General features: G+C 40.3%; 1 protein-coding gene across 1 annotated transcript in view; it reads left to right on the top strand.

The window, feature by feature from the left end:
• The window catches only part of PAX5 (paired box 5), a 402829-nt gene that overhangs the window by 51718 nt on the left and 338442 nt on the right, over positions 1 to 12669 (top strand). The window contains exon 4 of the mRNA XM_073549659.1: positions 12154 to 12218. Coding sequence (XP_073405760.1) covers positions 12154 to 12218 — 65 coding nt within the window. The remainder of the gene's footprint in view (positions 1 to 12153; positions 12219 to 12669) is intronic.

The following is a 12669-nucleotide window of genomic DNA, read 5'->3' as shown; positions in this document are numbered from 1 at the left end:
ATTTTACAATTCTGACCAGTGTCACTTTATGTGGTAATAACTCTGGAACACTTCAGTGGATCCCAGTGATTCTGAAATTAATTTTTCATGACATATTGTAGTTCATGAAAGTGGTAAAATTTGTTTGATATGACTTCAAACTTTTAGTTCTTATGCCATTAAATTAAAGTTATGTCACACAAAGTAGTTAATAAATAACATTTACTACATGTCTTCGTTATATCTGCATCATTTTTGAAACATAATTGTTTTCGTTAGCAAATTAGAAGGGTTAAACGTTGATCAGAAATTTCTCTTTTTCCCAACAAACTTTATAAATCCATTGTTTTGGGGACAATATCACATTTCAAGTGACTTAGGGTGACCTTTATGAAAGAAACTACCCTAAAAAGACAATTATAAAAACGAACCCCTCAAAACCAAATTCAAGCAGCTTATTAACCCTTCAGATGCTTCACAGGATTTAATGCAATACTTTTTATCACAAAAATTTTACTTTATCCCTGGGCCGCTAGCCAGAACCGCATGGATCAGTGATCGTCCCGCCAGACACCCGCTCTCCCATTAATGTAGGCATAACGCTACTCAGACAATGCAGGGTGAGGGAAAAACAGTGTGGCAATGCTTTATTGAACCAAAAATCAGGCAGATAACACATAGTACAGTCTCAGAAATATTCCCCAAGATGGTGCACATTACAGAGTCTCACCCTTCCGCTGACCCGCTGGAATAATGGCAGATGTTACGTCGGAGCTCCCAGAGTCGGCTACCCCACCTGTGGTACACACAGAGAGGAGGTAATGACAAATGTAGGGAGATAACAGTCCATAGAGTCCATGCGAGGTCCAAAGCCAGTAGACACAAGAGTCACCACCTGGTTTATTCGAGCATCTCCATGGAACCACGTGACCAGAGGATCCCAATCCTGGCTTTCTCCAAACGTATCCATGGTTCAGCGATGGTCAAAGGAGCAGATCTGTATCCTTCCAACTGAAGCCAAAACCCCCTAGGTTGTTTCCTATAGAATCATAGATCCGTGTCCCTCGTGATGGTGCCATGATGAATTGGCTCCAGTCCTGTCTCTCGTCCATTGGGTGTTTTGCAGAATGTCCGGCTGTGTCGCTCTCTCCCAGTTTCTCTGCCTCTGAGTCTCTTTATACAGAGGCATGTAACCTATTTTTTAGCCCAAAATTTTTAATTTCTATAAGGGTTATTAGGAAAAAATGGACCTCTCAGTATGTTGTGTAATTTCCCCTGAGTACGCTAGTACCCTACATGTAATCGGAACTACTTTTGAGGCACAGTGCAAAGTTTAGAAGGGAAGGAGCGCCATAATTTAGTGCAAATATAACTGTTATGGTTTGCGTGTGCCATGACCCACTGGGAGAGCCCCTGAGATGCTAGAACAGCAGAACTCCCCATAAGTAACCCCATTTTACAAACTACACCTCTCAATTAATTCATCTAAGGGTGCAGTGATCATATTGACACCTCCCGGTGTGTCAGAAAATTGTATACCATTGGGCAGTGAAGAAAAATATAAATCCATTTTTTAACACATAAATTTAGTTTTAGCCAAAGATTTTACATTTTTCCATAGGCAAATGGGTAAAAATGGCGCCAAAATGTGTCCCACAATTTCTTCTGAACATGGAAATATCTCATATGTGGCTGTACAGTACTGCTTAGCCACATGGCTAGACTTGGTGGGGTGGGGGTGGGGAGATAGAGTGCTATTTTCCTCTTGGAGTGCATATTTTTCTAAAATAGTTTCAATGCGCCATATACAGAGACGCTAATTACTAGAAAAGCAGAATACCCCCCTCAAATGACCCCATTTTGGAAACTATACCCCTTTGGGAGTTTACAGGTGTAGTGATGATTTGACTCCATTGGTGTCTTCCAGAAACAAGCCGCAGTGGATGTTGCTGAGTGATACTTTCTAATCTACTATTGTAGTGCCCAGTATGTTATAGTGCTCAGTACGTTATGCCCAGCTCATGCTTCTGGAGACACAGAGCCATTAATTAGTCAGGCTCTCAATGCTTCAGAAATGCCAAACAAGTGGATACTAAATGTGGTGTACTGCTTCATCAGGGAGTGTGGTGGAGGGGGGTTGAACATGATTAAATAGGATCAGTGCAGCTGTGTAAGATTAGAAATGAGGAGCGCTATATTACTGGATGCCGCCAATCACGCTTGCGCACAGACCTCTGCATCCAAAGTGGAGGATGCGGCACACGTCACTGAAAGGCGTGTTTCCGTTCATGATGCGCTATCAGGTCAGTCCAATCTGGACACGAGCCAGGCACACGTGCGCTGCCTAGCACAGTGCTCCCCACAGCCATAATGAAAAAGGGAAGGGGAAATACACATAATGAAAGATGGGAAAACCAGGGGAAGAGTCTTGAGGAGATCATTTGCATATTCCCAGTGCCTTCTGGGATAAGTGAAGAGTCTCCGCGAGCTCAACAATCACTGGGTTTTGGTGGTTGCAGCTGAAAAGAGGAAATCGGAAAACCAGGGGAAGAGTCTTGAGGAGATCATTTGCATATTCCCAGTGCCTTCTGGGATAAGTGAAGAGTCTCCGCGAGCTCAACGATCACTGGGTTTTGGTGGTTGCAGCTGAAAAGAGGAAATCGGAAAACCAGGGGAAGAGTCTTGAGGAGATCATTTGCATATTCCCAGTGCCTTCTGGGATAAGTGAAGAGTCTCCGCGAGCTCAACGATCACTGGGTTTTGGTGGTTGCAGCTGAAAAGAGGAAATCGGAAATTTGGCTCATCTTTCATCGTTTTTAAGAAATCTCAAGATGGAAGAGGCCAGGAGCCATTTGGTGAGCTGCATTTCTTGCTACATGTTCACAGATTTACCAGTGGAAAAGCCAAACTTCACATGCCACAAATGCAAGCTTGTGTCCCTGTTGGAGGAAAAGTTGCAAAATCTCGAAGAGAGGTTAGCTACGTTGAAGATCATTAAGGAAGGTGAAGAGTTCTTGGACAGAGCAGAATTATCTCTTCATGTTACAGAAAGAGAAGAAATTCGAAGTGCACCTGAAGAAACAGAGGAATGGAGACATGTGACCCAGAGAAGCAGGAGGATCAGGAGGCAGTCAGCACCCATACTGCTCAGAAACCAGTACCAGGCTCTCACGCAGGAAAACGATGAAGAAATACATCAGGATAAGACTTTGCCAACAAACAGCAACCTTGTACGCCCTCAGAGTCCTCCTGGATGGAGAAAGAAAAATGTTGTGAAGAAGTAACGGAGAGTGGTGGTCATGGGGGATTCCCTGCTGAGAGGAACAGAGGCCGCTATCTGCAGACCGGATATAACTACAAGAGAAATGTGCTGTCTTCCAGGTGCAAAAATTAAAGATGTGTCTGACAGGATATCAGGACTCTTCAGACCTACAGATGACTACCCATTCCTGCTACTACATGTGGGGACAAATGACACCGCAAGAAACGACCTGGAAATCATCTGCAGAGACTTTGAAGACTTAGGCAAGAAAGTGAAAGAACTGGGAGCGCAGGTGGTCTTCTCTTCCATCCTCCCAGTGGATGGCCATGGAACAAGGAGGTGGAATAAGATTCTGCAGGTGAACAACTGGCTACGTCGATGGTGCCGTCAGCAACAATTTGGATTTCTGGATCACGGAGTGAACTACTTATACGATGGACTACTTGCTAGAGATGGGGTGCACCTTACGAAGACTGGAAAGCATGTATTTGGAAGTCGCCTTGCTACACTTGTAAGGAGAGCTTTAAACTAGAACAACATGGGAAGGGAAGCAAAAGACCAGAAAAAGCCATACACCTGACAAATGCTATTGAGAACTCTGCTATTAGAAGTGGAAAGGAAGAACAAAGACGAAAGAATCTAATTAATAAAAATATTGGAGAAAGAGAAACCAATCACAAACTAAAATGTTTCTATACTAATGCACAAAGCATGGGCAACAAACAAGGAGAATTGGAACTACTAACACAGGAAAAGAAATATGATGTAATTGGAATCACTGAAACTTGGTGGGACAATACACATGATTGGAATACAAGACTAGAAGGATACAACTTATTTGCAAGAAACAGACTTGATAAACGAGGAGGGGGTGTCGCATTGTATGTTCGAAACGCGTATATCTGCACAGAGATTGAAGCTTCAAAGACTGGGAGTTCTGTGGAAACTGTTTGGGTAAGAATACAAGGACAGAACAATGGAAAGGACACCATTGTAGGCATTTACTACAGGCCGCCTGTGCAAGCCGAAGATATAGATGAACTCTTTATGCATCAGATGGCCAAGTTCTCCAAAAAATATGACATAGTTGTCATGGGAGATTTCAACTATCCAGACATTTGTTGGGAATCTCTCTCAGGCAAAACTAACAGGTCAAGGAAATTCTTATCCTCTCTTGCTGACAACTTTATCTTCCAAAAGGTAAGGGAGAAAACAAGGGGAACTGCTACCTTGGATCTAATCCTTATAAACAGGGAGGAAATGGTTGAGGAGGTAAAAGTGGCTGGGACCCTAGGAGGTAGCGACCATGCTATTTTAGAATTTTGGATAACTAGAGGTGGAAGACCTGTGAAGACTCAGACGTCAAGGTTAGATTTCAGAAAGGCAGATTTTAAGGGATTCAGAAAGAGAATTGGAGGGATCCAATGGCTGGATATCCTTAAAGACAAAAATGTCCAGGAAGGATGGGAAATCTTGAAAAATGAAATTCTCAAAGCACAGTTGTTAACAATTCCGAAAAGAGGGAAGAATAGGAAGCATTTAAGGAAACCAGGATGGATGAACACAGAACTTAAGCACATGCTAAAAAGGAAGAAAAAAATGTTTATAAAATGGAAAGAGGGAGGCATATCTAAAGAAGAATATAATGCTGTCTGCAGAACCTGCAGGGCACAATTCAGATTAGCTAAAGCTGAAAATGAACTGAGGCTTGCAAGAGATGTCAAAAGCAATAATAAAGGATTTTGGGGATATGTCAAAAGTAAAAGAAAAGTCAAAGATGCTATAGGATTTTTACAGGATGAAAATGATGAAATGGTAAGACAGGATGTTGAGAAGGCTGAACTTTTAAATTCCTATTTTGCATCTGTTTTCTCTCAGAAAGGAAATGCAACATCAACTGTTATTCACTGTCCTATTATGGGAATAGAAGAATCCAGGATATCTATAAAGAGAAAGATAGTGAGGAAACACTTAGCTAACCTAAATGAATTCAAGTCTCCAGGTCCAGATGAATTACACCCCAGAGTACTGAAGGAGATAGCAGAAGAAATTTTTGAACCCCTCTCCATAATCTTTGAAAATTCTTGGAGAACAGGAGAAGTGCCAGAAGACTGGAGAAGAGCAAATGTTGTTCCTATCTTCAAAAAGGGGAAGAAGGTGGACCCAGGCAACTATAGGCCGGTGAGTCTGACTTCTATACCAGGAAAGATCTTTGAACAAATTATTAAACAACATGTATGTCAATACCTGGATAAGAATGAAGTGATTAAACAGAGTCAGCATGGGTTTCTAACTAATAAGTCATGTCAGACTAACTTAATTTCCTTCTATGACGGTATCACTGATTGGGTGGATCAAGGAAATGCTGTAGATATAGTATATCTTGACTTCAGCAAAGCATTTGACAAAGTCTCTCATACAATCCTTATTGAAAAAATGACTAAGTATGGAATGGACAAGGCAACTGTTAGGTGGATTCATAACTGGCTTAGTGATCGGACCCAAAGAGTGGTCGTAAATGGCTGCACATCCAGTTGGAAGAATGTCTCAAGTGGGGTACCACAGGGCTCTGTCCTGGGCCCTGTATTGTTCAACATCTTTATCAACGATTTAGATGAAGGAATTGAGGGTAAACTGATTAAATTTGCTGATGACACAAAGCTAGGAGGGATAGCTAATACTAGAGAAGAGAGAGAGAGGATTCAAAAAGATTTAAATAAACTGGAGAAGTGGGCAGCAACTAACAGAATGGTTTTTAACAGGGAGAAATGCAAAGTACTACATCTGGGCAATAAAAATGAAAAAAGCATATATAGAATGGGAGGAATAGGGCTAAGTGACAGCACATGTGAAAAAGACTTGGGTATACTAATAGATCACAGACTGAATATGAGTCAACAGTGTGATGCAGCAGCAAAAAAGGCAAATGCAATTCTAGGATGTATTAACAGAAGCATACAGTCTAGATCACGTGAAGTCATTATTTCCCTCTACTCCTCTTTGGTCAGACCTCATCTGGAATATTGTGTCCAGTTTTGGGCACCACATCTTAAAAAAGACATCAACAAACTGGAGCAAGTTCAGAAAAGAGCGACCAGAATGGTGACCGGTCTGCAAACCCTGTCTTATGAGGAAAGGTTGCAGGATTTGGGAATGTTTAGTTTGCAAAAGAGAAGACTGAGAGGAGACTTAATAGCTGTCTACAAATATCTAAAGGGCTGTCACATTGTAGAAGGATCAACTTTATTCTCATTTGCACAAGGAAAGACTAGAAGCAATGGGATGAAACTGAATGGGAAGAGACACAGATTAGATATTAGAAAAAACTTTTTGACAGTTAGAGTGATCAATGAGTGGAACAGGCTGCCACGAGAAGTGGTGAGTTCTCCTTCAATGGAAGTCTTCAAACAGAGGCTGGACAGACATCTGACTGGGATGATTTAGCGAATCCTGCTTTGAGCAGGGGGTTGGACCAGATGGCCCAGGAGGTCCCTTCCAACTCTACGATTCTATGAAATGAGCCCAAACATAACAGAGCCATTATGTAAATCATCATACCACACTGGTATCATGAAAAGGTGTCATGAAAACTTGATATGAGGTGCTAAAGTGCTAAAACAATGAATATGCTGAATGTATTGGTGATTCAAATTTATACACCTATGGGTGTTTTCTTTGAGTCTTAATGCAGAGTAAGTGTGTACTGAACCTTACTGCGATATTTGGGAGGCAGAATGAACAAATCAACAGCAGGTCAAGAATTGGTTTTATTTATTTTTTAAGCCATTTCTCGTGTAGTATAAGTTATTAGACGACTTTATTCTTCGGGTCGGTGCAATTACAGCGATACTAGATTTATATCTTTGTTTGTCTTTGGCTGCTGTCACATACTGAAAGACTTTTTTAGTTTTTTGCAAAGACAAGTTTTTGTATTAGCATATTTTGAGAGCTATAATTTTTCCATATTTCTGCCCACAGAGTAATTTTAGGGCTTGTTTTTTGCTTTGTTTGTTGATTTTTTCATTGATACCACTTTCAGGCACATGACATTTTTTGATTGCTTTCCATTCAAATTTTTGTGAGGCAAAATTAACAAAAAACAGCAATTCAGGGAGTTTTTTTATGCCGTTCCATGTGTGGTAAAATTGTTAAGATAGCTTTATTCTTTGGGTCAGTACGATTGCAGCGATACCACGTTTGTATAAGTTTTGCTATGATTTGGCGTTTTTACACAATAAAATCTAATTTATAGACCAAATAATTATTTTTGCAAGGCTTTTTTCTGAGAGCTACAGTATAACTTTTTTTATTTTTCTGGTGATGGAGCTGTATGGAAGCTTGTTTTTTTCAGGACAAGATGAAGTTTTCAGCGGTACCATGTTTATTTACATTTGTCTTTTTAATAGCGTTTTATTCCTTTTATTGTTCTGCAGTGTGATAAAAAAGCTTAGTTTTTTGCCTCTTTTCTTATTTATTTTTATTTTTTTATACAGTGTTCACTGAATGAGTTAACTTGTTTGACAGCTTTATAGGTTGGGTTGTCCTTGAAGTGGTGATACCAATTATGTATACCTTTTTTGCTTATTTTTTTTCATAAAAATAATTATGGTTACAGTATACAGTGGGGAAAATAACTATTTGATACACTGCCTGTTTTGGAAGCTTTCCCACCTACAAAGAGTAGAGAGGTCTGTAATATTTATCGTAGGTACATTTCAACTGTGAGAGACAGAATCTTTAAAAAAAAATCCAGAAAATTAAATTGTATGATTTTTACATAATTAATTTGCATTTTATTGCATGAAATAAGTATTTGATACAATAGAAAAGCAGAACTTAATATTTGGTACAGAAACCTTTGTTTGACATTATAGAATTCAGATGTTTCCTGTAGTTCTTGACCAAGTTTGAACACACTGCAGCAGGGATTTTGGCCCACTCCTCTGTACAGATCTCCAGATCTTCCCGGTTTCGGGGCTGTTGCTGGACAACATTAAGTTTCAGCTCCCTTCAAAGATTTTCTATTGGATTCAGTTCCAGAGACTGGCTAGGCCACTCCAGGACCTCGGAATGCTTCTTACAGAGCACCTCCTTAGTTTTCCTGGCTGTATGTTTGTCGTCATTTTCATGCTAGAAGACCCAGCCAAGACGCAACTACAGTGCTCTTACTGAGGGAAGGAGGTTGTCGGGCAAAATGTTGCGATACATGACCCCATACATCCTCCCTTTAATATGGTGTAGTTGTCCTGTTCCCTTTGCAGAAAAGCACCCCCAAAGTATGATGTTTCCCCCACTATGCTTCATGGTTGGGATGGTATTCTTGAGGTTGTACTCATCCTTCTTCTTCCTCTAAACACGGTGAGTTGAGGAGATACCAAGAACTTCAAATGGGCCTAGACATGTGCTAGCATGAGCAAGGGGACCTTGCGTGCCCTGCAGGATTTTAATCCATGATGTCGTAGTGTGTTATTAATGGTAATATTTGAGACAGTTGTCCTCGCTCTCTACAGTTCATTGACCGTGTACTCCTGTGTAGTTCTGGGCGGATACTGGATTTTTCTCAATCAACCTTAACCCACATGGCGAGATCTTGCATGGAACCCCAGACAGAGGAAGATTGACGGTCACTTTGTGTTTCTTCCATTTCCTAATAATTGGCCAAACAGTTGTGGCCTTCTCACCAATCTACTTGCCTATTGTCCTTCAGCCCATCCCAGCCTTGTGCAGGTTTATGATTTTGTCCCTGGTGTCCTTAGACAGCTCTTTGGTCTTGGCCATGGTGGAGATGTTGTAGTGTGATTGATTGAATGTGTGTGTGGACAGATGTCTTTATACAGATAACGAGTTCAAACAGGTGCAATTAATACAGGTAATGAGTGCAGAGTAGGAGGGCTTCTTAAAAAAATCTAACAAGTCAGTGAAAGTCAAAATTCTTGCTGATTGGTAGGTGATCAAATACTTATTTCATGCAATAGAATGCAATTTAATTATTTAAAAATCATACAATGTGATTTTCTGTTTTTTATTTTTAGATTCTGTCTCTCACATTTGAAGTGTAGACTTCTCCATTCTTTGTAGGTGGGAAAACTTGCAAAATCAGTAGTGCATCAAATACCATATATACTCAAGTATAAGCCAAGATTTTCAACCCATTTTTTAGTCTGAAAGTGCCTCTCATGGCTTATACTCGAGTCAATGTCCCAGGAGGTCGGTGGGGGAGGTGAAGTGCAGGAGCCGGTGGCTGTCAGATCATACTCACCCCCTCCTGGCGCGGTCTCTGCACTTCTTGCTTCTCTGATGGTCTTCGGTGCTGGCTGCTCTTCAGTGGTAACGTGATACTGCTCATTAAAGTAATGAATATGCACGCATATTCATTACTTTAATGAGCCATAGCATGTGACTGCTGAACACTGGATGGAGCTGCCGGCACCGGAGACAATTGGAGAAGCAAGAAGTGCAGAAACCGCCAGGAGAGGAGAGTATGATGGGGAGGACGGGGGAGCCATGCAATATTAACCTCTCCCTGTTCCACCGCCATGCACTGCTCTGTCTTCCGCATCCTCTGGCTGTGATGTTCAGGTCAGAGAGTGTGATGACGTGTTTATGGAGCAGCATATGGGGCATATATATCTATGGAGCATCTTATGGGGCCATCAACCTTTATGCAGCATTATATGGGGCATTTTATGGGGCCATCAACTTTTATGGAGCAGCATATGGGGCATATTATTCTATGGAGCATCTTATGGGGCCATCAACCTTTATGGAGCATTATATGGGGCATATTATTCTATGGAGCATCTTATGCGGCCATCAACCTTTATGGTGCAGTATATGGGGCATATATATCTATGGAGCATCTTATGGGGCCATCAACCTTTATGGAGCAGCATATAGGGCATATTATTCTATGGAGCATCTTATGGGGCCATCAACCTTTATAGAGCATTATATGGGGCATATTATTCTATGGAGCATCTTATGGGGCCATTAACCTTTATGGAGCATTATATAGGGCATTTTATTCTATGGAGCATCTTATGGGGCCATTATTAACCTTTGTGCAGCATTATGTGGGGCATATTTTTGTATGGAGCATCTTATGGGGCCATCAACCTTTATGGAGCATTACATGAGGCATATTATTCTATGGAGCATCTTATGGGGCCATCAACCTTTATGGAGCATTATATGGGGCATATTATTCTATGGAGCATCTTATGGGGCCATCAACCTTTATGGAGCATTATATGGGGCATATTATTCTATGGAGCATCTTATGGGGGCATAATTAACCTTTGTGCAGCATTAAAGTATATGGGGCATATTTTTGTATGGAGCATCTTATGGGGCCCATCATGAACTGAATGGAACATTATATGGGGCTCCTGATTCAATATGGATATTCAAAAGCATTTAACCTACTGATGTCTCAATAAATTCTACTTTGATTGGTATCTATTTTTATTTTTGAAATTTGTCAGTAGCTGCTGCATTTCCCACCCTAGGCCTATACTCGAGGCAATAAGTTTTCCCAGTTTTTTTTTGGTAAAATTTGGGGCCTCGGCTTATAAGCGAGTCGGCTTATACTCGAATATATACAGTAATTTTCCCCACTGTATATACAGTATATACAACTTTGGGGGTAAATGTCATTGTTTTACCTAAAGAGTTCCCATTATAATCAAGTTATCCCTTATCCTATGAATAAGGGATAACTTACTGATCGCTGGGGTTCAGCTTCTGAGACTCCCAGCAATCTGGAGAACAAGCCTTTGAAACCCCATAACAGGACTCAGCAGCCCCATCCTGAATACAGTGGAGTTGTGCATGTATGGACTCCGCTTCTTTGAATGTGTATGGGACTACCAAACACAACACTTTTCCATCAGTCCCACAGACAATGAATGGAGCAGAAGTCACTCATGTCTCCATTCAGGACACGACTGAGGAGCCCTGTTCTCAGAGCTCCAGACCCACATTCTTGGAATCAATAGACACCCCGTTGTTGAACACCAAGCAATCAGCAATTGGTTAAATTATCTATCCTATGGAGAGGGGATAACTTAATTTTTAAGAAAAACCCTTTAAATGCATGCCTTGTTGACAAAAACATGATTGTAGTAGGTTTTCAATAGAAATAATACATAGCTGGATTCAGAATGATTTAACAGTGAATACATCAGTGAGCTCATTTTGACAGCTTAGTCTACCTCTCTTTCTTTGAATATTCTTTAAGATGAATGTCAATGTCAGTGTTTTGTACTACAATTGAGGCAGCACACACTGATCAATATCAGTCCCTATGCTCAAACATAATAATGATTTTCCATATAGGCCATTCGGAAAGCAAAATGTTGCATGCACTAGTTTTTTGCAGATATGACAGTACTTGTTTTAATAGTGCTAAATAGCATAGCCACACAAATGGTCTCTTGATAATCTCATCCATTCCATTTAATTATTGCAGTACATAGCATTTAACACTAGAGGGAGATCTTCCAGGAAACCCTTTTTTGCCATAACAAAACAAATGCATAAATAAAGCAATGGCTATATTTTAATATATTTTAAAATTTAATCTCATTATTTACATTATTTAAATAGTTTGACTATAATTATAACCTTGTAATAGTCGATTAAATATATATGTATGCAGTAATTTGTATGTTTTCCCCTATATCTGTGTTAGTTTGCTCCAGTCTCCTTCAATATTTAAAACTGTACCAACAGGAAAATTGGCCCTACAAAGTATGCATGTCTGAGAAAGGAAATTAGATTATCACAGGTTACACTCTCTGCACAGGGCCATTGTATATGTTGGCTCTATATAAGTGACAAGAAAAAAATATTGTAAATATATGTTTGGCATTGTAGCAAAGGTTTAATTGATATCTTTCATTTGAATACAGGATCATCCGAACGAAAGTTCAGCAACCCACAAACCAGCAAGTACCACCTTCGAACCACAGCATAGGTAAGGAACTGGTAGTAACACTATAAGGCCGGGGTCAGACTTAGTACGGTCCGAGTGCCGGCGGCCGTGCCGGGTATTCAGGAGAGAGACTTGTGCGAGTTTCTCTCATCACACTTGTAAGTGTGACCCCGGCCTAAGGAGAAGATCTGTGAGAAGGTTTCATTATTGGCTTGGATAGATCATTGCACATAAAACACGGCTGCACACCCATTCTCCAGAAATCAAACTCCTTTGTCATCCTCCAGGAGCTGAACATGGTAAATTAATTTTATAAATACTTTTAAAGGGTTTTGTGTTTTACTGATTATTATGATAAATAGATTTTACCCTGGGACAGAAAATTGAAATCAACACCAAAAACGCTAATGGGGGACCATGGTATGTTGGATAATTAAAGTAATAAATCAAAAAATAGATACTTATTCATAACATTTTATGCATCATTAGCCAG

Source organism: Dendrobates tinctorius, unplaced genomic scaffold, assembly GCF_039654945.1.
Source record: "Dendrobates tinctorius isolate UK_male_01 unplaced genomic scaffold, ASM3965494v1 ptg000160l, whole genome shotgun sequence".
Classification (NCBI taxonomy): Eukaryota; Metazoa; Chordata; class Amphibia; order Anura; family Dendrobatidae; genus Dendrobates; species Dendrobates tinctorius.
The sequence above is the reverse complement of the archived record's forward strand: the minus strand, read 5'-3'. Positions and strand labels throughout refer to the sequence as shown.